The sequence below is a fragment of the Chlorocebus sabaeus genome, chromosome 9 (genome assembly GCF_047675955.1).
Source record: "Chlorocebus sabaeus isolate Y175 chromosome 9, mChlSab1.0.hap1, whole genome shotgun sequence".
NCBI lineage: Eukaryota > Metazoa > Chordata > Mammalia > Primates > Cercopithecidae > Chlorocebus > Chlorocebus sabaeus.
The window spans coordinates 259,484-284,582 of NC_132912.1; the positions used below are offsets into that span (position 1 = coordinate 259,484).

General features: G+C 38.2%; 1 protein-coding gene across 17 annotated transcripts in view; it reads left to right on the top strand.

Annotated features, from left to right (window-relative positions):
* Positions 1-25,099, top strand: part of ZMYND11 (zinc finger MYND-type containing 11) — a 112,640-nt gene that overhangs the window by 38,830 nt on the left and 48,711 nt on the right. For 10 of the 17 annotated variants that reach the window (XM_008002066.3, XM_008002064.3, XM_008002065.3 and 7 more), the window contains exon 2: positions 212-346. In XM_008002066.3, the coding sequence (XP_008000257.1) occupies positions 231-346 (116 nt within the window). In that variant the 5' untranslated portion in view covers positions 212-230. Of the gene's footprint in view, positions 1-209; positions 347-9,766; positions 9,883-18,227; positions 18,323-25,099 lie in introns of those variants that run through there. The other 7 variants (XM_073018669.1, XM_073018671.1, XM_008002083.3 and 4 more) reach the window with 4 other exon arrangements.

Below are 25,099 nucleotides of genomic sequence, written 5' to 3' on the forward strand. Positions count from 1 at the left end.
CTTTTAGAATGTCATTCTTCATGATGTAATGAAATGAATGATACTTTATATGAAGTAACTGGTGATGTGGATGGTAGAAAAAATAGAAAGTGGGCAATACTGCATACTAAGTATGATCAATAGTTGAGAGGTCCTGATAATGTTATTCGCTTATATTGACAAATCATTTTGTAATCTGTTTTTTGTTTCCCTTATGTTTTTATTACTGCAGCTAAAGAAGTAAACAGGTCATGGCACGTTTAACAAAAAGACGACAGGCGGATACAAAAGCTATCCAGCATCTTTGGGCAGCCATTGAGATTATACGGAACCAGAAGCAAATTGCCAACATTGACCGTATTACAAAGTAAGTAAATTTAAACGAAAATATTTCTGTAAAATTTCATAGAAGATTTTGGGGGAAAGGCCAAAAAATTTTTCATCTGTTATGCTGATCAACATATATTACAAAGAACTGAAGACACCTTTTGCTTTGCAGGAATATTTACTTGTTAGAAAAACACAGAAACATACAGAAGCAACTTGTGTTTAGAAGTTTCATAGAAAAATTAGATAAGGAAAATATCACTATGTACTATTTATAATGGTTTTTTAGTTAACACAATTTTTAACTCTGTTTGTTGATTTATTTTGAGATGGAGTCTCACTCTGTCGCCCAGGCTGGAGTGCAGTGGGCTCACGACAACCTCTGCCTCCCGGGTTCAAGTGATTCTCCTGCCTCAGCCTCCCAAGTAGCTGGGATTACAGGCACCCACCACCACGCCCAGCTAATTTTTTGTATTTTTAGTAGAGGCAGGGTTTCACCATGTTGGCCAGGCTGATCTCAAACTCCTGACCTCGTGATTCACCTGCGTTGGCCTCCCAAAGTGCTGGGATTTACAGGCGTGAGCCACTGCACCCGACCAGAGATTCTTTTATTAAAAACACCTTTAGTGTATCACTTTTGTGTAGTAAAGCTATCTAAAAACAGTCTACTGTTCATTACTAATTTTAATACAGGATAAGTGTGGTATGTGTAGTAACATCTTACTACTTTATAGCCCACTAACAGAATTTTCAACAATTTCCTTGTGTATTTTAGAAATCATGTTAAATAAACATTCAGTTTTAAAGAAGAAAATTATCCACCCCCACCCCCTAGTTTCTCATGCTATTTATATGGGTAGACAGATTCAGGATACAAAAAAAAAAGAAAAATCAAAGTACTTTATGAAGCTTCTATTTACATGTTGTATACTAATTATAAGGGAGTCTTCAGTTAGGAACTTGGTTTTGTTTTGTTTCTCTGGGTATTCTTAAAGAAATAAAGCTAAATTTATCTTTTTTAAGTGTTTGGAATTTTAAAAATAATTTAGAGAAAATGTCTTGATGCTTTAGAGAAAATGTCTTCACATTCTTTAGATGCTATGGGTAAAAATGGAGAATGGGAGTAATTTACAAAACTCAAATAAGAGCTTTTTTTTGACCTTTATTAATAAGTAATAAAATTGAGTTCCGTGTATTTTTGTCCTTTCCCGGTGTGCTGGTGAAGATTACAAAGGTACTTAGCGATGGGTGCCGTGGCTCACGCCTGTAATCCCAGCGCTTTAGCAGGCCAAGGCTGGTGGATCGCCTGAGCTCAGGAGTTGGAGACTAGCCTGGCCAACATGGTGAAACCCCATCTCTGCCAAAAATACAAAAATTAGCCTGGTGTGGTGGTGTGCACCTGTGGTCCCAACCACTCAGGAAGCTGAGGTGGGAGAATCACTTGAGCCTGGAAGGCAGAGGTTGCAGTGAGCCGAGGTAAGACCACTGCACTCCAGCCTAGGTGACAGTGAGGCCCCCGTCTCAAAACAAAGAAACCCAAAGGCTAAGAGGGAAGAAAAAAGGATATAGAGAAGGGGTGAGGATATATGTGGCTCCAACTCTGTACTTGCCCTTCGGGTATTTTAAAGCTGACTGTGTACAACTCCTTGCTCCTATAAGATAGTAGAAGAAAAAAAAAAAGATAATACTATGTGAACAATAAGAATAAAATAAATAGTACATTATTTTAATTATTATGTTTTTAAATAAAGCACGTAATTTGAGGTATGATAACTAAATGCAAATGATGTTGATGTAAAACATTTTAAAAAAACAGTGCAGGCCGGGCGCGGTGGCTCACGCCTGTAATCCCAGCACTTTGGGAGGCCGAGGCGGGCGGATCACAAGGTCAGGAGATCGAGACCATGGTGAAACCCCGTCTCTACTAAAAAATAGAAAAAAATTAGCCGGGCGCAGTGGCGGGCGCCTGTAGTCCCAGCTACTTGGGAGGCTGAGGCAGGAGAATGGCGTGAGCCCGGAAGGCGGAGCTTGCAGTGAGCCGAGATTGCGCCACTGCACTCCAGCCTGGGCGACAGAGCGAGACTCCGTCTCAAAAAAAAACAAAAAAAAAAAAAAAAACAAAAAAAAAACAGTGCAAAACAGTATTTCCTTACGGTTGAGATTTTTAAAAAACCATCCTTTATATAAAAATTGCTTAGAGAAGAATGTTTAAATAAAATACTTTTCTTTGGATTCAGCTTTTTAAATTAAAATCATGTAAACATGACAACTATTTCAGTTTTTCAGATGACCTTTATTCATCTGTAGCATCTTTCTCTAGAAGCTTCAGGGACATTTCTCTGAGCAGCTCTCAGAATCTCCCAGTGTGATGTTGCTGTCAGATTGTGACCACCTTCTCATCTGGGAGTAAGAGAATTAACTCCCCCAGTGCGTGTGTGTACGTGTGTACACACGTTAAACTGTAGTAAAAGACACGGAGATTATTAACAGGATTGCCTGCATCTCATTTTGCATTGTGTATGATTGATAAGCATTCTTTTCTCTCCTTTCTTCATCAGCGTAGCTTTAATTGATGCCAAGGCTTATTTTTCTTCATGTTGTAAGGTCCATAGTTTTACAATTAAATATGAATACATTTATTGACCTACCAGATAGTCTTGGTTTTATTAGTTTCATGTAAAGTTGAAAAGAAAGAAAAAGAAAGAATCAGAGGTTAAGTGCTTAAGACTGGGTCCTTGTGTTTCCTCTGCCTCATCTCGTCTGAGAGGTATGCCATGTTTATTTTTATCATGTGGTTCAAATCAGAGCAGCCTGTACTTCCTTCATAACATTAATCACATTTGTCATTATTTCCTGCTAGACAGCTCCAAGAAAGAACTGTCTAGAAAATTGCCCAATCCGGCCAGTGCCTTTGCTTCTTGGCTGATGTTAATTTCCTTGTTTGTTAAACTTGCCTAAGGTAAGTTAGGAAGTAGCAATGCACTATGACAGGAAGTCAGATCTTTTGCTCTAAAGCCTAATATTCCTATTCTGTACTCTCGATAGGTAAATACTTTTCAAGCCTTAGATTCATTTTAAATCAAGTTGATCTACTTAGTCAAGTCCGAACATAAAGCTATCTTTTAAACTTTGCGAATATGTTAAGGTACTGAAGGCTGTGATAGAGTCACGGTCAAGAATGCGTGTTAGTCATTAAGTTTCATTTCTTATTTTGACTGATGAGTGATGCCGTTATAAAAAAAGCTACATAGGTTTTGTCAAGCATTAAAAGTTGTGGGCTTTGGGGTGACTGGCTCTTAGCCTGGTACACCCTAAACACTCTAATTTACTTCTGTATAATGGTTTAGTTCTGCTTGCTTTTGTTCTTTTAATCTCTAGGTTTCTCTTCTTTTTTGTTGTTGTTGTTTTTTTTTTTGGAATTGATTGAAGAAACCCGACCATTGGTTGTGATTTTCCATAGTCTGGCTTTTGCTGATCGCATCCCTGTAGTCTAGTTTAACCTGCTGCTTAGTCCTTTTTATTTCATGGAGATTGATAGCTGCATCTGGTGGCTTGGGGGAGGGGGCAAGACTATTCCATGGGAGTGGTGTGTTCTATCAGGAGACACATGATGTCAGTTGTTTCTCATTTTGTGATGTACATGGCAATTGATGCTAGATCCAGTAACTCTAATTAAGGACTGCCAAATGGTAATCATCCAATCTATCTTTCCTTTTTTAACTGGACTATTTCCATAAGGACATAGCTTCCCATCATCTGCTATTTGGTTACCATGTGGTATGGTTCATATGGGAAAAGTAGAATAATTCATTCTCTTTATGTATTTAGCAGTTTTTAAAATAGTATCCTTTAACGGTAACCAATTAGATTTAGAAACAAATTGCCCTTTGGAATTCATGCATTTAATTACATTTCGTGTATTTCAGTCCATTTTCAAAATACCCCTTATTGATGCTATCTTTGACCAGTTGGAGCCTCTGCAGTGTTGGCTTCTGAACTTCTTTCTGCTTGTTACGGAACAAGATGTTTCCAGATCCTCTTGTAGATATCCTGCCCCAGGTCTGGAACCATTGATTTCTCCCAGGTGCTCTGGTTTCTTTTAGTTTTAAAATGTATTTTAAGAGCACTTCCTGGCTACTCAGTGTCGCTACTGGGTGGGTCTCTTTCTAGGCCTTTGGACAGAATTATGAAATGCACATACTTTTAAAAGATAAAAACACCTCCTGAGTTCATGCTGATGTTTTCCATTGAACTTTGTGGCTACTGGGTTTTATTTACTTAGCTCTTCTATCTAAAATCTTTATCTACTTTCTGACATGGTGAGAATCATGGTTCTCAGGGACATCATCTGGGATAAAATTTTAGAATTTCATGTAGTCAGTTATTTTATGCAACATTAAATACACAGCTATGAGAATAAGAAAATCTTAAATATTCTATATGCCATGTACAGTTATGATTATGTTATTATTTTCTTATCTACACACACCCTTATTTAGTTTGGAGCCTCTCTTAGTGTGTTGGATCTTCTTTTCCTGTCTTCTGTATTTGTACTTTTCTATTTAATTCATCTTTTTTCTTTTTGATTTTTAGTATGTTCCTTCATTGCAACCTCTTTTTATGTAACATTATCTGGTGGATATTCATTTTTGTGTACCCTCTAGTTTAGACTTCACTTCTGAAGTGATTTTTTTTCCCATTTACTTCAAATGTTTAACTCAGAATTCTGAGTTTTTCTTCTGATTTATAGCTTGTTTACCTTGTATCATTTTCTTCATGTCTTTTCTCATGTCTTGAGACAGTAGATTCTAGCTTCCTTCTGTTTTGTAGGCTTATCTTTCTGGCATGTTTCTAACCATCAGGATGTCATTCTGTTCCATGTGCCATGGTCATTCTCTGTTGGTCATTCTCATGTGAAATCACTTTTCCTAAACTTGTGTCAGGGCAGAGTGGTTCTAAATACTCTTTGCAGATTTATGGCTTTAAAGTTCTTCTTACGCCATTTTTACGAAGTGCTAAAAATAGAGCTTAACTTTTCCTGAGATTTCCCAGATTTTTCTCCATCTTTTCCCCGGTTTTTTGTGGAGTCACCTTTTCTTATACTGAGGGTCTTTTCAACTGATTGCAGCAGTATTTGTTACTTTTATTTGTAGCCTTTCTGTGTAATACCGGGCTTTGTCCTGGAAGGGAACTGTGACTGCTTAATTTTGAGTGTTTGTAGGCCCCATTAAGCTCTAGCTCCTTAAGAATTTACCACACTTTGGGAGGCCGAGGCGGGCGGATCACAAGGTCAGGAGATCGAGACCATGGTGAAACCCCGTCTCTACTAAAAATAGAAAAAATTAGCCGGGCGCAGTGGCGGGCGCCTGTAGTCCCAGCTACTCGGGAGGCTGAGGTAGGAGAATGGCGTGAACCCGGGGGGCGGAGCTTGCAGTGAGCCGAGATTGCGCCACTGCACTCCAGCCTGGGCGACAGAGCGAGACTCCGTCTCAAAAAAAAAAAAAAAAAAAAAAGAATTTACCACAAATTCATGAATTACCATGAATCATCTGCAAATGGGAGTGTGTAAAATCCAGTTTCAGTGCTATTATCAAGTGGGCCTACTGTGCTTTCCAGTGTGTCTCTGTTGGGTATTTTACCCTCTTATACTCTGTTCCATTAGTATCTGTTGTGCTTCTCTTTCTCCTGTAAGGGTATCAGTACCAATCAGGATTGTAGCTCTCAGAGATTTGTTCTCATCTGCTCAAATTTTGGAATGCATAGGAGTTCTCATGACCTAATTTTGTACTGTGTATGCTGTCCAAGGGCATTTTGCTTTGTTTTATTTGGTATTCTTCCAGTAACTCTGTCTAGTAGGTTTGGTGAGATTTAAAAACTATGTTGGTCGGGCGCGGTGGTGCGGTGGCTCAAGCCTGTAATCCCAGCACTTTGGGAGGCCGAGGCGGGCGGATCACGAGGTCAGGAGATTGAGATCACAGTGAAACCCCGTCTCTACTAAAAATACAAAAAATCAGCCGGGTGCAGTGGCAGGTGCCTGTAGTCCCAGCTGCTTGGGAGGCTGAGGCAGGAGAATGGCGTGAACCCGGGAGGCGGAGGCGTGCCACTGCACTCCAGCCTGGGCCACAGAGCAAGACTGTCTCAAAAACAAAAAACAAACAAACAAAAAAACCCACAAAAAACTATGTTACCATCATCATCATCCCATCTCACAGCAATCTTATGATTTTTCTTTAAAAAAAAAAAAAAAGTTGGGGGGGCGCTGGGCAGTGGCTCATGCCTGTAGTATCAGCACTTTGGGAGGCTGAGGTGGACGGATTGCCTGAGGTCAGGGGTTCGAGACCAGCCTTGCCAACATAGTGAAACCCCGTCTCTATTAAAAATACAAAAAATTAGCTGGGCGTGGTGGCGGGCATATGTATTCCCAGCTACTGGGGAGGCTGAGGCAGGAGAATCACTTGAACCCGGGAGGCAGAGGTTGCAGTGAGCCAAAATTGCACCATTGCACTCCAGCCTGGTTAACAAGAGTGAAACTCGGTCTCAAAAAGAAAAACAAATTTTTTTAAAGGCACAGGATATTTTCTGAAGTTCAAAAGCGATAAATAATTCCTTCTGACAAAGGTAAATCAAAGGCGTGTTCTCCGGGTTTGTATACTGCGCTGGACACATCAGAATAAATGGCAGCAGCATATTCAAACACATCATCCTTTTTTTTTTTGAGACGGAGTCTCGCTCTGTCGCCCAGACTGGAGCGCAGTGGAGCGATCTCGGCTCACTGCAAACTCCGCCTCCCGGGTTCCCGCCATTCTCCTGCCTCAGCCTCCCGAGGAGCTGGGACTACAGGCGCCGCCACCTCGCCCGGCTGATTTTTTTGGCATTTTTAGTAGATACGGGGTTTCACTGTGTTAGCAAGGATGGTCTCAATCTCCTGACATTGTGGTCTGCCTGCCTCGGCCTCCCAAAGTTCTAGGATTACAGGCGTGAGCCACCGTGCCCGGCCAGGATTCTTAACATAGCAAGACTTGGGTTGCAGTTTAAAGAAGAAATTCTGGCCAGGCGCCATGGCTAAGGCCTGTAATCCCAGCATTTAGGGAGACCGAGGCAGGCAGATCGCGAGGTCAGGAGTTCGAGACCAGCCTGGCCAACGTAGTGAAACCCTGTCTCTACTGAAAATACAAAAATTAGCCAGGCATTGTGGCGCACGCCTGTAGTCCCAGCTACTTGGGAGGCTGAGGCAGGAGAATCACTTGAACCTGGGAGGCGGAGGTTGTGGTGAGCTGAGATCACGCCACTCACTGCACTCCAGCCTGGGCGACAGAGCAAGATTCCGTCTTGGAAAAAAAAAAAGAAATCCCACGAGTTGAATTTGTGGCCATTTGAAGGATTTAAGTCTCAGATCCTCATAATTAATTAAATTGTTAGGGACTAATAATTTTCTTATCTCTGTAACAAAATAGGAAAACTTACCTGTTCTAAATGTTTATTCCATCTAATTGTGATGGTATTTAACTTTGGAGTTCCTAACAGTAGTCACCCATTAGTTGTCACGATATCTCCCCAAGAAGGAGAGTTCTGAGTCTTTTTTCCCCACATTCTTTTAATTTTCCTTTTAAAAAAACTGCTGGTGTCAGCTAGGTGCAGTGGCTCATGCCTGAAATGCCAGCATTTTGGGAGGCTGAGGTTGGGGGATCGCTTGAGAGTAGGAGTTTGAGACCAGCCTGAGCAACATAGTGAGACCCTATCTCTACAAAAAATCTAAAAAATTAGCCAAGCGTGGTGGTGCGTGCCTGTAGTCTCAGCTTCTTGGGAGGCTGAGGGAGGATCGCTTGAGCCCAGGAGATCAAGGCTGCAGTGAGCTGTGATTGTGCCACTGCACTCCAGCCTGGGAGACAGAGTGAGACCCTGTCTCAAAACAAAAACAAAACAAAACAAAACAAAACAAACCTGCTAGTCTTGTATCCAAGAAGGTAGTAGGGAAGGTACTGTAAGTTAGATAATCACTGCTAAGATGTTTTGAATATTTCAGATATTTAAAAACCATACCCAAGATAAACTTCTTTAACAAGCTCCAGCATTTTGGTGTGGAAAATATTAAAAGGGTCAATCTGAAATCAAAATATGTAAATGTGGTTAAGTCTGATTTTTGATTAACAATGAAACTGTCCCTCTGATTTAAAGCTATATTTACAAATTTGACTTAATATGAAATTCTATAGATGACCTCATTTGGGAGCTAAATAAGCACAAATAAATTTTGGCCTGTCAGCGAAAACATTTTACATTTTTAGAAACTGGAGGATATTTGTGATGTTTAAGCATTATAAAATGGAAACAAATTAGTCATTTTATCATAAAGAAGAAAATGCAGTAGTAAGTTGAGGGTTATGTGTGAAGATAAGCATAGGCAATAGTAGCTTCTCTTTTCAGTTTAAATGTCTGTAAATGCTGAATTATAGCTAGCACATGTGAATTAATCAGTTTTGTGTAATTTGAATAGGTATCATAATAAACTTTTGAAAGTTATTTAACAGTAATATTAAATATTTATAAAATATTTTTATGCCTAAGATGTTAGCCCTCGTTTTACACATTATACATCAAGAAGTAAAGGATGAAGAACCATGTAACAACAAAATCAGTAACAGAAGTGACATTTAAACTTTTAATTACTGACTTTCCCAATATGAGGCCATGTGCTGTGGTTCACGCTTGTAATCCCACTACTTTGGGAGGCTGAGGCGGATGGATCCCTTGAGCTCAGGAGCTTCAAGACCAACCTGGGTAGTGTAGTGAGACCCCATCTCTATAAAAAAATACAAAATTAGCCGGGTGTGGTGGTGTATGCCTGTAGTCCCAGCTACTCGGGAGGCTGAGGAGGGAGGATGGCTTGAGCCTGGAAGGTTGAGGTTACGGTGAGCCATGATTGTGCCACTGTGCTCCAGCCTGGGCAACAGAGTGAGACCTGTCTCAAAAAAAAAATTTCCCAGTATGATTCATAACTCATTGTCATGTTATTTCTCTAGATACCATGTCTATTTTAATATCCATTAAAAACAAGTTACATATATCACTTCCTTTTCTTCTTTAATCCAAACAAATTACTCACATCTGATTTGGACTGTTATGACTTGGCTTTAGAGGTTTATAATAATTTTAGGTAAGACAGTTTAAAGACATACTTTTGAAATAAGTACAGATTTTATACTAGTCTCTACTGGCATTGTTGGCTAGACTGTGTGATTGAGGGAGGTTAGCTTGTTTATTATGGACTACTAGAAAGAGCAATTGAAGTATTTGACCTGTATGTTTCCTTCCTGTCTTGGGCAACTTTAATTTTGTGTTTCTAGCGGTGATTACACTGTGACTAGTATGATTAAACTAACATTGGATTGGTAGACTAGTCCCATTCAAGTGAATATTTCAGATTAGGGCATCAATTAATTACTTGTATTGCTTACTTTAGGGTCAAACCCCAGTTAGAAAATGTGACCTCTGACCTCTTGTGACATATTTGGCATTGAAATTTCTGAGTTCTCCTGGAGTTCTTCCTGTCGCTACAGATATACATAAACCCAAACTGTAAGTCCTCTTCGTGTGTAGGTTGCGTTTGAAGTTTCAACTAGGTACACATTATTTCTTAAGTTAAATTTTGCTATGTCTCACTGTCAATTTCTGTTCCTTCACTGGAATTATTGGAGAGGAAGAGAATAGCCATTGCCTAAGTTACTTCTTTGGAAATAAGCTCATTTAAAAAACGATTGATTCGTATTATACTGTTCATGTAATCCCAAGGATTCTCCACAGAATTGCTCGTTGTATTCTCATTTCCATCTGTATTGATTTAGTGTTTCTTACATATCTTATTATGAAACCAGATTGGCGGGTATACTGTTGTTATTTTATTGTACTTTATACAATAATGGCCTTACAGAAGAAGTAACTGGTTCTGAATAAGTATAGTCCACAGTGAGTTTTTACCAGCATGCCAAATTCTTAGAACATTCACCTTGCCTTGGGTTGTTGTCTAGCTGTTTTCATGTATTTCACATTTCTTTGTGTGTCTATGAAGGAAACATACAAGGCACATAAAAGTATAAGACAGTAGTACAAAATAATAGGAGGGGGTCAGTAGCACAGATTGGAGTCTATCAGTTTACAACACTATAGGCCTTATTTGAGGGGACAGTCACTGTGAGAATGCTTGGGATGCATCGTGAAGGGTACAGAAATAGTTAGGTCTTGATAGTTGGATGGGATTCGACAAGGTAGAGAGGCGAGTCAAAGCATAGACTATGTGGATCAAGCAGAGGGGGACTGTAAGGCTTAAAGAAAAGTGGATAAAAAGGCAGAAAGAGTTAGACCAGCAGGATCTTTAATGCTAGCATTGAAATTTTTATCCTGTAGCGAGAGGGGAATAGCAAATATTTTTTGAATGTAGAAATGGTAAAAGTAAAACATAGTCATTTTTTTCTACCGCGGCTGGATTGACTCGAGTCTATCTGTTCTTCTCTGTTCTGGCCTGGGTTTTCATCTTTATGACTTCTTTGCCTGTTTTTCCAGTCCCCAGCTTTGCTAGTCTCTGTTTCTTCCCATCGTTGGTGTTAGAGATGCTTTTCAAAAACATCATCAGGATAATGGACCAATAGGTCCACTGTTGCAAACATTTTTCTGCTGCCCGTGAAGTCCACATTTCTGTGCAAAGGTGTTGCTATCTCGGCCTGCCTCTTCTGCACACCCTCCTGCAACTCCCCACCCTCCTTACGCACTGGCTGGGCTCTCGCAGGCCCTCAGATCTGTGTCCCATGCTCCGCCTGGGACGCCCTTCCCAGACTCCTCCTTCAGGTGTTATCTCCTGACACCTTTAAGTCAACCTAATTCTATCAGTTATTTTTCTAAATTTTAGGTCTGATTGTGGTCTTAAAATTCTGTTTTGATTTCCTCATTATTGATAAAGTCCAAATACCTGAGCAAGGCATTTGTACAAAGCTCTTTACAGTGAGACCCTGACTTTTCTTTCTTTTTTTCATACCCAGCGTCTCCCTACTCAGTGTTCCATCTAATGAGACTGTTCTCAATTGCCTGAGCACTTTATGGATTCTTCATTTTGTGTTTTTCCTTCATCAGTGGACAAAATCATACCCATTCTTTTAGGATCCAACTCAAATCTCCTTTGAGATTTTTGAGACATTCCTTATTCAGACCCATTTTCCTTTCTCTTTGTTTCCTTAGTAATATATATACACACACACATATATATACACACACACATACATACATACATATATATGTATACATATATATTATATATTGTGTGTGTGTGTACATATATATGTGTATATACACATATATATCTAAAAGTAATACATATACACTATTTGATTTTGTTATTTATTAGTCTCTTAGGATCTTTGAAGAGCATTCTGCATCCTTTCGATGGTGAGCACCTTGAGGGTAGGGTATATATATTTTCTCTCTTTGTAGCTTAGTGTGAGGCACAGTAATTGGGACTTTAGTAATAATATTCAGCTGTGTAAACTGTAGAAGTGGTTTGAAGGAGGGTTATAAGAATTGATAACTTTAGTCATTTTGTGAAAAGCACTGACTTTATATGATTAATTTTCACAACAACTCTGTGAGGTATGTTGTCATGAGTCTCATTTTGCTGAAAAGATAAAGCTTAGGAAGGTAAAATGGATGGCCCAAAGTCGGTGGCAGAACTAAAATTTTAATACAGGTCTATCTGATATTGGAATCCAAGCTCTTAACCATTAAATGTTTCCTTCTGGTATTTTAATGGATTTGTATTTATATCTTTGCAAACTTCGAAGTTTTCAAAACATGATCATCTACATGGAACTAACACGTTGTCTTATTTCATCCTCACAACAACTGTGAAGTTTAAGTTAGCCCCACCTTATAGGTAGGGAATGTGAGGCTATCAGGGTAAATTATTTATCCCAGGTTACGTGTCAGAATTAGGAAGAGCCTAGTGCTTCAGAATGTGTTCTGAAATATTAAAATGACTCCATTGATGAAGGAGCCATAACAATGCTATTTTAGGTTTTGAGGTGTATTGCTCTTTGTTCCATGCAATTTTGAAGTATTTGTTTGCCATGAATTATTTTGTTTTATTTCTAAAAGTAACATAAACATATTACAAGATACTTGGAAAATAGAAAACAAAAAAATAACCCTCTATAATTTCTCTATCAGAATTCAAATCAGATACTCGTTTTGATTTTCTTTTCCCCTTTCATTTTCCTATTTGTGGTGGTTGTCTCAGCAGCACTCAGCCTTTTTCCATGTCATTGTTTGGCCACCGTAAGTTACTAGTTGTCGTGGTTGCACAACGCAGTGTTTCATCTGGTGAGACCACACTGTAATATGAGCTGGGAAGGAGGAGAAACAAGATGAATGAATATTTGTTATATGACTTACATTATCTTATTTACCCTCAAAACAACAGCATGGGGTTGACTTTACTAATTTTACTTCATAGATAAGCAAATCGAGATGCAGTGAGGGTAAGTGACTTGTCCAAAGTTACGCAACCAGTCAGTTGCAGAACAGGTGTCTGTACCTGGATCTGTGTGACTTTGCAGGCCACGCTTTTCCACTCTGCTTTCACGATGCCTCCATGTGTCATCTGTTAAATTCTTAAAGCAGCACTACATATTCCAGTTATACAAAAAAAGAATGAGGCGAGAGCTTAGAGGGGGTAAAGTGTAAAGTATTAAATGTGAGGTACTGGACTCCATTTTGCATCCATGATATCATTTAGCTCCTACTGCAGCCCTGTAGTATTGCCTGCCTTCTGACCATCATGCTGCCAGTGTTACGGTCTAGAATAACTTGGATGTTTTCAAGTTTTTCATTGTGCTGGATATCTCCTTGTTTTTTTCCCCATGTTTTGAATTATTTCCTTGCCATGGACACTCAGGATGTCTTCAGTTTCCTTCCACCATAAATTACTATGCGTTGCCCTACTTTTCAGTACCACAGATGACACTACAAGGAACTTGTTGGTCTGTCTGTCCAGAAGCAGAAATTCCTCCCTGATTTCAGGGTAGGCACATAGGTGCCTAATCTGACTGAGCTCTTGAGAAGGGCCACCTCCCTCTACACGCTGGGTAGTGCTGTGCACAAGGGGTTTTATTTTCCTGCATATCTGCATTTGCTTAATGCTGTTCATTTGTCCACATTTTGTCACTTGGATGTTTGAACTTGCATTTCTCTATCTGTTCTTGAGTTTAGGCAGCTCTTGGTGTTCTTATAAAGTTTTGGGTTTCCTTTTCTGTGAGTCCCTGTTATTCTCTGCCTGTTTTCCACTAGGAAATTATTGTCTTTTTCTGTTGATTTACAGGTGTTCTTTATTCTAAATATTAATTCCCTTATAGGTTTTATGCTTTGCAAACATCTTTTCTCATTCTGTCATCTGTTTATTTACCTTTTTCCATAGTTTTATTTCTTGAGCAGAAATTTCAAATTTTGAAATGATCATATTCAATCTCTTCTGCCTAATGTTTTATCCTTTTGAAATTTTCTTTTAAGAAGTCCTTCTCCTTAAGAAGGCCACAGAATATTCCCTACATTTTCTTTTACTAATTGTATAGTTTTATCATTCTCAGATAGGTCTGCAATCCATCTGTAGTTCCCTTTTTAGGTAGTAGGTAAGGATCTACTTTACCTTTTTATGTTTCACTCCATAGTCAGTCTGCCTTTTTCTTTAGGATTTAAACTTGAAAATCAAAAACTCTTTGGGGAGATGTTTTAGGGGCCCTTACAGCATTCCATATAGTTAAATTATTTATTAGCAGTACCATTATTTGTGTGCCCTCTGCCCCTGCAACCTCTGTATGGAGTAGGGACCTCGTTTGGGTGTGGGCTGTCCCAAACACCTAGAACTGGGTGACTGGCATTGACAGTCACTCACCAGTCTGCAGCGGTATTTGCTGAGTGCTAGGTGAACGTAGTCTTTTTTCCTGTAGCTAGTCAGTCTAACAAAAAGCTTGAAATCTTTAATAAAACCAGACTAATAACTCTGCTGTTAACCAGCTGTGTTTTCTTGAAGTCATTTTCTTTCCTTCCTCTGTAAACTAATGCCCTGTGTAACCACCATCTCAATTAAGATTATAGGAAGTTTTTATCACCCCAAAAGTTCTTTGTTCTCCTTTGTACTGCCTTTTGCTCCCTTCCATCATTGATTTGCCTACGGTCACTGTGATTAGCTTCGCCTGTTTTAGAATTTTATATGAATGGAAACATATTATTTTCCATGATCAGCTTTTCTTGATCAGCACGTTTTGTGATCTGTTTGCTACGTATATTGGTAGTTCATTGGTTTTCTTTGCTGAGTAGCATTTCATTGTGTGGATATACCACAATTTTAAACATTTGTTAATCTACTGGAGGAATATTTGAGGTGGTTTTTTAAAAGGGAGATTAGGGTCTCACCTGTTAACCAGGATGGAGTGCAGTGGCACAATCTCGACTCACTACAGCCTCAACCTTCTGGGCTTAAGCAGTCCTCCCAGTTCAGCCTCTTGAGTAGCTGGGACTACAAGTGTATGCCACCATGCCCGGCTAATTTTTTTTTTTTTGTAGAGTTGGGGTTTCTCCATGTCGCCTAGGCCGATCTTGAACTCCTGGGCCTCAGGCGATCTACCCACCTCAGCCTCCTAAAGTGCTGGGACTACAGGTGTGAGCCACCATGCCTGCTTGGTGTTTTCATTAGGAGGCAATTATGGCAAAAGCTACAATATCCTTTCATGCACAGGTGCAGGCATACGTTTTGAGAACTACCTAGGAGTGGAATTGCTAGGCTATGTGATAAGTGTGTGTTTAACTATTAGAAATGGCAAAACTGTTATCCAAAGTGACTATTTTACATTTCCAACTGCAGTCTATGAGAATTCCGAATTTTCCACATTCTCTCCAACACCTGGTATTGTCAGTTTTTAGAAGTTCGAGTCAGTCCCTGATTTATACTAGCATCTCGTGGTGGTTGAAATTTGCATTTCCCTGATACAAGCATATTTTAATGTGCTTGTTGACCAGTTATAAATTCTTTTACATAGTATTCAAATCCTTTGCCCATTTTTTTAATGGAGTTACCTTATTTCAGTATTACTGAAGTGTTACAGAGCTCTCTATATATTCCAGATACAAGGTCACTCACAGACCTGCATGTCTAGAGTTCTGGAGGGATGTAATGGAGGAAATGAGGAACAATCAACATTTATAGAGATACTGGCTAAAAAGTTGCTGCAATTATTGAAAGGTGCTAATACTCAATCCAGGAAGCCCATTGCAGACCAAATTTAAAATGATATGCACATTTAGCTGTATTGTAAAAACTGCAGTATTTACTACAGGGAAAGAGTAAATCTTAAGTGTAGCCAGTAGATTTTTTAAGAGGCATCATGTATACAGATGTGGTAGTTAGACTCACAAATTGAGTTCTGAACTGCAGTACTGGAATCCAAATGACTGTGAAATAGTAGCTTCAATGTGTGTTAAGAGACAGTAACTCTCAGCCTAGATTTTTTTACCTTTCAAGGAGGAGATTCAAATAAAGACTTTTGTAGACAAATACAATCTGAGAGAAGAGAAGTTCTCACTGGCTAACATCAGGCAGAAAAAAATGATCTCAAGTGAAAATTCTGAAATATAAGAATGAATAATGAGCAAAGATTGATAAATATGTGTTTAAAATTAAAACATTAACTATAAAAAATAAAAATAATGTTCAAGTTGTGAAAAAAAATCAGGCTAGTGGCACCATAATAGTGGTCATTGACAGTAGAATGGATAGTCGTATATTTCTGTAACAGACTATTATACTACAGTAAAAATAAACTATAGCCTCACACATCAATATGGGATAATTTCAAATACATAATATTAAGAAAGTAATCAAATTACAAAAGAATACATGCAGTATGATTCCATTTCTGTGAACTTCAAAAACAGACAACACCGAACAGCATGTTTTTAAGGGGCCAACAGTATAAAGACACAAAAGGGGAGACGGTGAACACAAAATTAAGGGCGGCGGCGACCAGCGCTGGGGGCGAGTGCCGCCAGGATGCACATTCCGGGAGATTTTGTCAGAGTGGTCTCTGCTTTCCCAACATAGCAGGTGATTTAACTGGTGTTCGGCTTGTTCTTCACACTGCACATATTCTAACCTAATTTCTTATACGTGTAATTTCTGAATTGAAAAATTTAAACCAAGAGGAAGTAAGTGGGAGGCATGGAAGTTTGCTGGGAAAACAGATGACACAGAAGGGGCAGGAAGGCGGGCACGTGACTGAGAAGGAGGAAGTGCTCGGCATTGGCTCATCACCGGTTACTGTTCCCCGATGCGTGTATCTCGGTCACATTCCGGTCTGTTGATGACCCACTGCACTGTTTTAGGTAATTCATTTCATTCAGCAATAATTATCATAATGTAAGTCAACTGTTTCTTTTTAGCTGTTTCTCTGTTCTTCTACTGAAGACTTTGTGTGCCAGATTATCAAAATGCAAAGGATATCTTAGTTACATGGAAATTACATTATTCACATGCTGTTCGCTTCTAAACATTTCTGGTAATACTATGGAAAATTTTTTCTGCTAAGTATTGTTGTAAGTAGAATTCTATTTAGTGTTATCAAGAGGAATTTTATATGGAACTGAAAGAGAAAACCTAGTTATTTAGCTTTTAATTCTTTTTCTCCAACAAACTGGATAAAGTATATAATTTTATTATGACCATTTTTTATAATTGAGTTAAAAATGAAAATGGAGGTTTTAAAGATGTGTATGATCTGAAAAGACATGATATTATAATTTTTAACTTATTTTGAAGGAAATCCATCAACAAAATTAGTAGGTTATACATCATAAAATTTGGTAATCATTGAAATTTTGTCTTAGAGTTGTGTTTATATAGATTGTGCACTAATATACTAAGGAGCATTGTACAAATAAGGTTAGATTTAGTTTGGGGCTAGTAAATTAATATTAAAAAGAAAAGTATAATATATTTCAAATACTGGAATTCAATTTTAATATAAAAATTTGAAACATCCTGTTTCATTGTAAGACATTGATGAATTCATATTTTCAACTGCTGGGAAACAGAGAAAAAGGGAAGAGAATGTCTGAAACTGGGGTAAGAGTAAAAGGGGAACTATTAATAGTTCTGCCAGTGCAACATGTAAACGTAGCAGTCCTGGAAGCACAGTCCCCCTTTCGTCATGAAGAAAGAGTGGAAGGTGGAGTGCTTTTAGTTCATGTGTGTGCCCCTGTGCGCATTGTCTTCATGTATGTGTATCAATACGTATACACGGTATATTTCATTGGAAGTTCTTTTGTTTCAAATATATTTTGGGGGCAATTAGAAAAAAGATATAGAATAGAGTAAAGTTATATATATCAGAAGGGGATGAGCAGGATGAGGAAAAGGAAAACGAAGTTTAGTATATGAAATAGAACCACAAGTAAGGCTAATATGATATAAGAAAGACTTCTATACCTCTATAAAGCCCAACAGCCTGCCGAGGATGGGTTGCAGATTTGGCTTTCCGTTTTCTAGTAGCTAACGGAAAGGAGAAGCCTCAACATTTTAGTAATGTCCATGAAGCAAATCAGTTGCCTAGGTAAAGCGTGGCTATTTCTAGTAGTACTAAAACCAGAAAGATATCTTTAGGGTTTTCGGAAAGCTAACCATTTTCTAATAGTTGCAAAGCTCATGTCAGGTGGCAGAGTGTAGTCCTATGTCTTGAGAAGTCATGGTTGAGATTTCAGAGGCAATTTTAATTGAAATGTTATTGTTATATAATAAACAGTATGCCAAAACAGTACTCTGCTGTTACTTTTACTTTTTTCCAACTACAAAGGAAATTGACTATCAAACTTACAATATATTTCAATTTCAGATGTGAAACAACTACATTATTCTTGAACCTATGGTGATTTTTGCATCATTACACAGATATGTCATTTTCATTAGTTGTATCATTGTTATAAACTGGTAAGTAAGTTTTTAAAAAGTTGGTAAAATTTGGGGATAGGTCTAATTTAATAATGTAAAAAGATTCAAGCAAGCTGTAAAATATATAATTCATAATGACCGAAATTGAAATTTTAAATTAAAAATATTTCCTTTTTATAAAATGGAACCAATGTTAATAAAATAAGTAGTTATATATGTCATAGTAAAAATGTTCTTTGCTCCCCAAATGAAAACTTTGCCTGTTATTTGAAGGGGTACCTAGGTCTCTACCTAGCTTTAAAATAACTAAATGTTTTACTTTACCAGTTTAAATATGGTCACTGAATAAATAATAGAGATCAAAATCAAAAGTAATTATTTACAGTGTAACATTTGGGGTAATCATAATGGAGAAAAATTTTTAAAGAAAAAGTATAATACCTTTACTATTAACAAAAATATAATTGAAAGGAAGGACTTTTTTGGTTAATCCCCATAAAATCTTTACAGTGTATCTATATTCAGCAAATACGGTAAATTATTTTTAATTCAGAAATAAGGGAAATTAAGACTCAACAGTTTTGCTTAAATAGAAATTATGAAAAGGGTTCATATTTTAGTGTTATGAAAACTAGAATATTTCACCTCTCCTTGTTAGCATTTTTCCTAGTCAGTCAGTCACTGGAGGTCCGTGATAAGTAGTTCTGTGCATGGTATTTAGACAGTGGGACAGAACTGAAAAAGAAGGATTATTACACTCTAGCCTAGGACTTTACAAACAAATAGGTACTTGCATATTGCATGTTCTTTCCACTCCCATATGAGTGTTTTTTATTAACTGTGTGCCATATATCTGCTTGAAATACAGATTAGAGGGATACAGGCTCTGGGATGATGATGTCTGGTGGACCACCAATTTCAAATCACCTTTATCAAATCAGGAATTGACATGATTGAAACTGGCCTTTTAGTGTGTATGCGGACCAAGCTCTTTCTAGGTTTGCTTTAAGCATAGTCTTTCAGTATCACAACCTAGTCTGTGTGTGCTTGCCAAGGCTCCCTTTCTTGGTGTGCCTGAATAACAGTTTTTGTCTCCCTGTCTCCAGGTGATTGTCAAAAGCTCTCACTTGCCTTTTCCAGAATTGGCAGATACTCCTAAATGAATTCTTTTCTTTGGTTTTTCTAGTTTTCGATGGAAGGATTGATCTGAACAACCCAATAAATTACTATTGGTAGCAGAACTCTCTCTCTCTCTCTCTCTCTCTCTCCCCCCCCCCCCCCCCCTCTGTCTCTCCCTCTCCCTCTCTCTCCCTCTCTCCCTCTCTCCCCCCTTCCCCTCCCTCCCTCCTTCCCTTCCCTCCCTCCTTCTCTCTCTCCCTCCCTCTGTCTCTTTCTCTGTTTCTTTCTCTATATGCATGTAAGTATGTATATGCATATATAATTTTAAATCTTATCCTTCTTATATACACTGTGAGCATTTTCTCATACCATTGTTGTTTTTCTTGGAGACAGTGTCGCCTAGGCAGAAATGCAGTGGTGCAATCACAGCTCTCTTGCAGCCTTGACTTTCTGGGCTTAAGTGGTCCTCCCGCGTCAGCCTCCTTCTTTTTCTTTTTTTTTTTGAGATGGAGTCTCGCTCTGTCGCCCAGCCTGGAGTGCAGTGGCCGGATCTCAGCTCACTGCAAGCTCCGCCTCCCGGGTTTATGCCATTCTCCTGCCTCAGCCTCCTGAGTAGCTGGGACTGCAGACGCCGCCACCATGCCCAGCTAGTTTTTTGTATTTTTTTAGTAGAGACAGGGTTTCACCGTGTTAGCCAGGATGGTCTCGATCTCCTGACCTCGTGATCCACCCGTCTCGGCCTCCCAAAGTGCTGGGATTACAGGCTTGAGCCACCGCGACCGGCCCAGCCTCCTCCTTAACTGGGACCACAGGTGCATGCCACCATGGTTGGCTAATTTTTTTATAGAGATGGGGTCTTACTATGCTGCCCAGCTGGTGTCAAAATCCTGGGCTCAAGTGACCCTCCTGTCTCAGCCTCCTGAAGTGCTGGGATTATAGGCCTGAGCCACCGCGGCCTGCCACAACATTGTTTTTTAGAACATTAATTTTATTAACTGCATAGTATTCTATAAAGTGGATATACTTTAACTTATTTTACTAGTATTAACATTTAGTTCCCTTTTTTTAACTATAAAATTTTATGATGTGGGGAACATTTTTTTCTTTTTTTTGAGACAAGGTCTTGTTCTGTCATCCAGGCTGGAATGCAGTGGTGCGATCACAGCTCACTGCAGCCTCGACCTTCTGGGCTCAAGCAGTCCTCCCATCTCAGCCTCCTGAGTCGTTGAGACTACAGGTGTACACTACCATGCCTGGCTAATTAAGAAAATACCTCACATTTTCTAAACGGGTCACCACTTCCCTGGCCCATAGGAATGATGAATACACACCATTTCCTTTTCTAAAACACTCTAACAGAGGTTTTGGCAGGGAGAGGAGGGTTCGAGTTAGGGTTAGCTGAGACTACAGACATGTGCTGCCATGCCTGGCTAGTGTGTGTGTGTGTCTATGTGTGTCTGTGTATATATTTTTAGAGACAGGGTCTTGCTGTATTGCCCAGGCTGATCTTGAACTGCTGAGCTCAAGTGATCTCCTCACCTTGGCCTCCCAAAGTGCTGAGATTACAGGCATGAGCCACCACTTCTGGCTGGAAACGTTTTTCTGTTAATACATAAGTCTTGCTCCATCTCAAGTCATTTACTTAGAAATGGAATGGCTGTCAAGTGATAGGATTATCTGTAAGGCTGTTGATGTGTAATGCTGGACTGCTTTCTAGAAAGTGCTTTCAATAGCGATGTGTCGAGGGTGACTGTCTTGATGCCTCTTCACCAGCATTGAGAATAATTATTTTAATTATCTTGCTGATTTAAGAGGGAAAAATTGTTTTCCTGTTGTTTTAGTTTCACATTTTTAGAATATAAACTTTTTGTCATATTTGTCATACATGCTTTTCCTTTTTATTGTTTTCTTTTAATTTACAGAATGGAAATTAGTGATAATTGCTTCAGAGGCAACAAAAAATGAGTTTCAGATGTTTGTGTCGTAAAGAAATTCAACATTTCTAATCTAGTCAGGTATTTTGGATCTCCTCCTGTTATACTTCCATAGCTTTTATACCCATAAAGTCTTTTGACATCAAGATACTAGATCAATATTCATTTAAATTTCTGTGTCAAATTTTATGGTTCTGATGTTTTCAGCCCCCTGAGCTAGTACACTGAGCCAGTAGGGGGCCATAAGGTATTGAAATTGGGGGGGCAGTCCTAAGTCTTAAGGTATTTATCCAGATTACCTAGAATACACTTAAAATAAATTTATGATACCATCAACATTGTAAACGGCCTCTAGACTCCACAGTGGTGTGAACCTGTTTATGAGGGACGAGAAGACATCACAGGCATTTGTTATGTTTTTCGTTGACAGAAAACACATCACTGCATTCTGTGGTGATTTGTTCTTCCACTGGTTGTGGCTGTTTTTATACTGTTTTAATTGTGCTCGTTTTCCAATATATTAATTTCAAATGAGATGGCAGAAGTTTCTGAGATTGAATCATTGTTAGAAGGCTTAAAATAGGTAATTACTTTCTGCAAATTATGACTCATGAGATTCCTTACTTTTGTAAAAATGTTAAATCAGTGGCTGTTACCATGAAATAGACACACACACACACACACACACACATTATATATATTTTATATATATGTATGTATTTGTCTTGGAACTTTCAGAATGATCTTGGGGAGGGGAAACAGTGTAGGCTTCTATGGCCTGTGGCTTGGAGGCTCTTGAGTGCTCAGCAACCCATGGAAGCTCATACCCCTGGAGAGAAGGGAGCGCTCTGGGGCGCCAGATGGTGGAAAGTTGTGGGAATGGAGTGGGGTGGGAGAAAATGAGGAAGTTATTGAAAAAGTTCAGAGAAATTGAGTGTATACTTAAATATTAGACATTTATATGCCATTTTGTGACTTATGGTATTAAGTGAAATTAGAATAGCGGACTAGAAGGCCACTTATCAGTGTCTCTCAAACCCAAATTGCTATGTTCTCTCTTTATTGGAAGAAGAAAAGTTCTCGTTACAGGTTAAGCAGTTTACAAGAAAACGAGAGACCTGGAGTGTCCTTTACCTGAATACTAGCAAATGTGTTTTCACATGATGCAAACCTGCCTGAGTGATGATCTAAGAAAATGAATAATGAATTTGACCATTGTTATATTTGAGGTGTCATATAAATCAACCTTCAGAGTTTATTATTAATTCTAGAAAATCTTAAGCCTTATCAAATATACTGGCTTGTAATGCGTAGTAGGACACCAGTGCTCCTCTGTTATTTACAGGGTTCTGGCTCAGTTCTAACCTTTGCTTTACTTTTGAAGAAAAATAGGTGTGAATCTCTTTAAACTTATTTCTTAAGAACATAACAATATATATCTATTTTTAAAAAATAGAGTGAGCAGGAAAAAATAAATTCATCAAGTTTAGACATTACTTTATGAGCTTGTATTTCTTGACACAACCGTTATAAATAATGAACACATGTTCTTAGCCCTTAGATGACACTTTTAATATATACTAGATCAGTTCTTCTTTATTCTAATTTACCTAAACTCAAAACTTTCCATCTAGAAAACAAAGTTATTAACTCCTTTGTTATATTCTCAAGGTGCATCAGTATAGGAGGAAGCACCTAGTTTTGCATTGTTGTCATTCATGTGTTCCAGTTGCCACTAATCCTTCAGCCATACCCTTTCCCGACCTTTGTCTCTATGAAAGGGCTCCCTGATTCCAACCTGCTCTTCACGGCAGACATCTTTTTTAGTCCCTCAAAGACCAGCGATTGAGAACGAAATGACCAGAATATATCATTTTAACTGACTTCATTTCACTTTGAATTAAGAAAGTTGAGCCCAACATACTATGACTAACAACAAAGCAGACCTTTTCTTGTGTTGTGTGTTAATCCATGCTCTACGGTTGTTTCTTAGTGGCTAAGAAAACCCATTGTGTGGTGATAGTCTGTGGATAAAAATATATGAAGGAATAATAAAATGCAGTGCCATTAAAAAAAACACTTAGCAAACTGTAAAGAAATGTCCTCAATAAAAGTTATGCACCAAAATCCTGTAGCAAGCATCATATTTGCATTTATATTTATCATTTTATATTTATAAGATATGTCTGCCAATAAGCATCCTCAAGAGTCATGTTTGATGGTGAACTGTTGTAAGAATCCCCTACAAAATCTAAAACAAGGTAAGGATACCCACCATTACTACCTGTGGTGGGTACTTTACTAGAAGTCCTAATCAGCTTGATAAGAAACGAGTCCAATAGAATTTACAGACAAACCCGAAACTAGTAAGAGAGGTAAGCAGATTGCCCAATAAAGACCAGCAACCACCGACCAGGAAATACTATATAAAATAAAATTCCATTTTCAAAAGAAACATTAAAATATCTAGGAAAAACCCAAAAGATATGTAAGAATCTTATGGATAAAAATTATAAAACCGTATTAAAGACATAGAAAAATATATAAATAAATGAGCATATGTGCCAATTTCGTCAGTGGATATTCTTACGTTGGTTATGGAGCTTTAACTATTTTTGTGGATTTTGGCAAACTAACTTTAAAATCACTGTGGATGAATATGGGACCAAGAAGAGCCATAATGAGTCTGAAAAAGGAGGAGGGGATCTCCCTAAGGCTGGCAAGCTTACGTGGGAGCAGGAAACTTGTATGTTGCTGGAGGAATGGTAGATGGTAGCTAGTTTTTTAAGTTAAAATAGTCTAGCTAATAGATGCAAACGAAATTCCAAGGGGCATACTGTGGAAAAAAGTCTTCTCCCATCCCTTGTTCCCTGAGCCCCTCTTAGCAGTTTCTGGAAGGAATCAAGCTCTAGAACTCTTTTGTGCATATCAGTTATACAGTGTTTTGAGAAATAGTAGTGTCTTATACCACGATTTTTAAAAAAATGTAATATGTTATAGAGCTTATGTCATCTTAACACCTGTAACATGGCTTCATTTCTTGTGAAAACTGTATAATAATCCTTGGTACAATTATCAGTTATTTAACCAGTCCCCTAAGATGTATGTTTACATTATTTCTAATTGTTTCTTGCTGCCAGCAATACTAAAATGAATTTCCTTCCTTGTATATGTGTTATTTCACACATGCTGAACAATTGTGTGGTTTTGTTGTCGATATTTAAATCTGATCTATCTATAGTTTATAGGTACAATCTAAGGTAGGGCTCCATCTCCTTTCCCAGGTTAGATAACCAGTTGTCCCAATGTCCTGCATTGATTAATCAGTCTTTCCACCAATCATGTGAAATGCTACTTTTATTGTAATGAAAATTCCGATTTGTTCATCTTTTTTCTTTGCATCAGTAACATTTCAGAATTTTCTTTACACAAATTTTGTCATTCTATTTCTTCCTGGAAATTTTATTTTTCTTACTGTTGTAAATAATTGAGGTTTGGTCTTCTTTTCAGTCATCTGTCTTTTTGGTTTCTGTATATGAATGCTTTTAATCTTAGTAAATCAGTTTGTACCCAAAGAATTTATTGAACTATATACTTAATTAAAATTACTTAAAAAAGCATATCAGCTGATTTTTTTGGGTTTTCTAGATACATGATTTGCAAACTCCTTATCAACTTTTAGGACGATTTCAATTATGTTGGTTATTACCTTTTCAGAGTGTTAAGGAAAAGTGACAGCCACAGACATCTTTGAATATTCTTG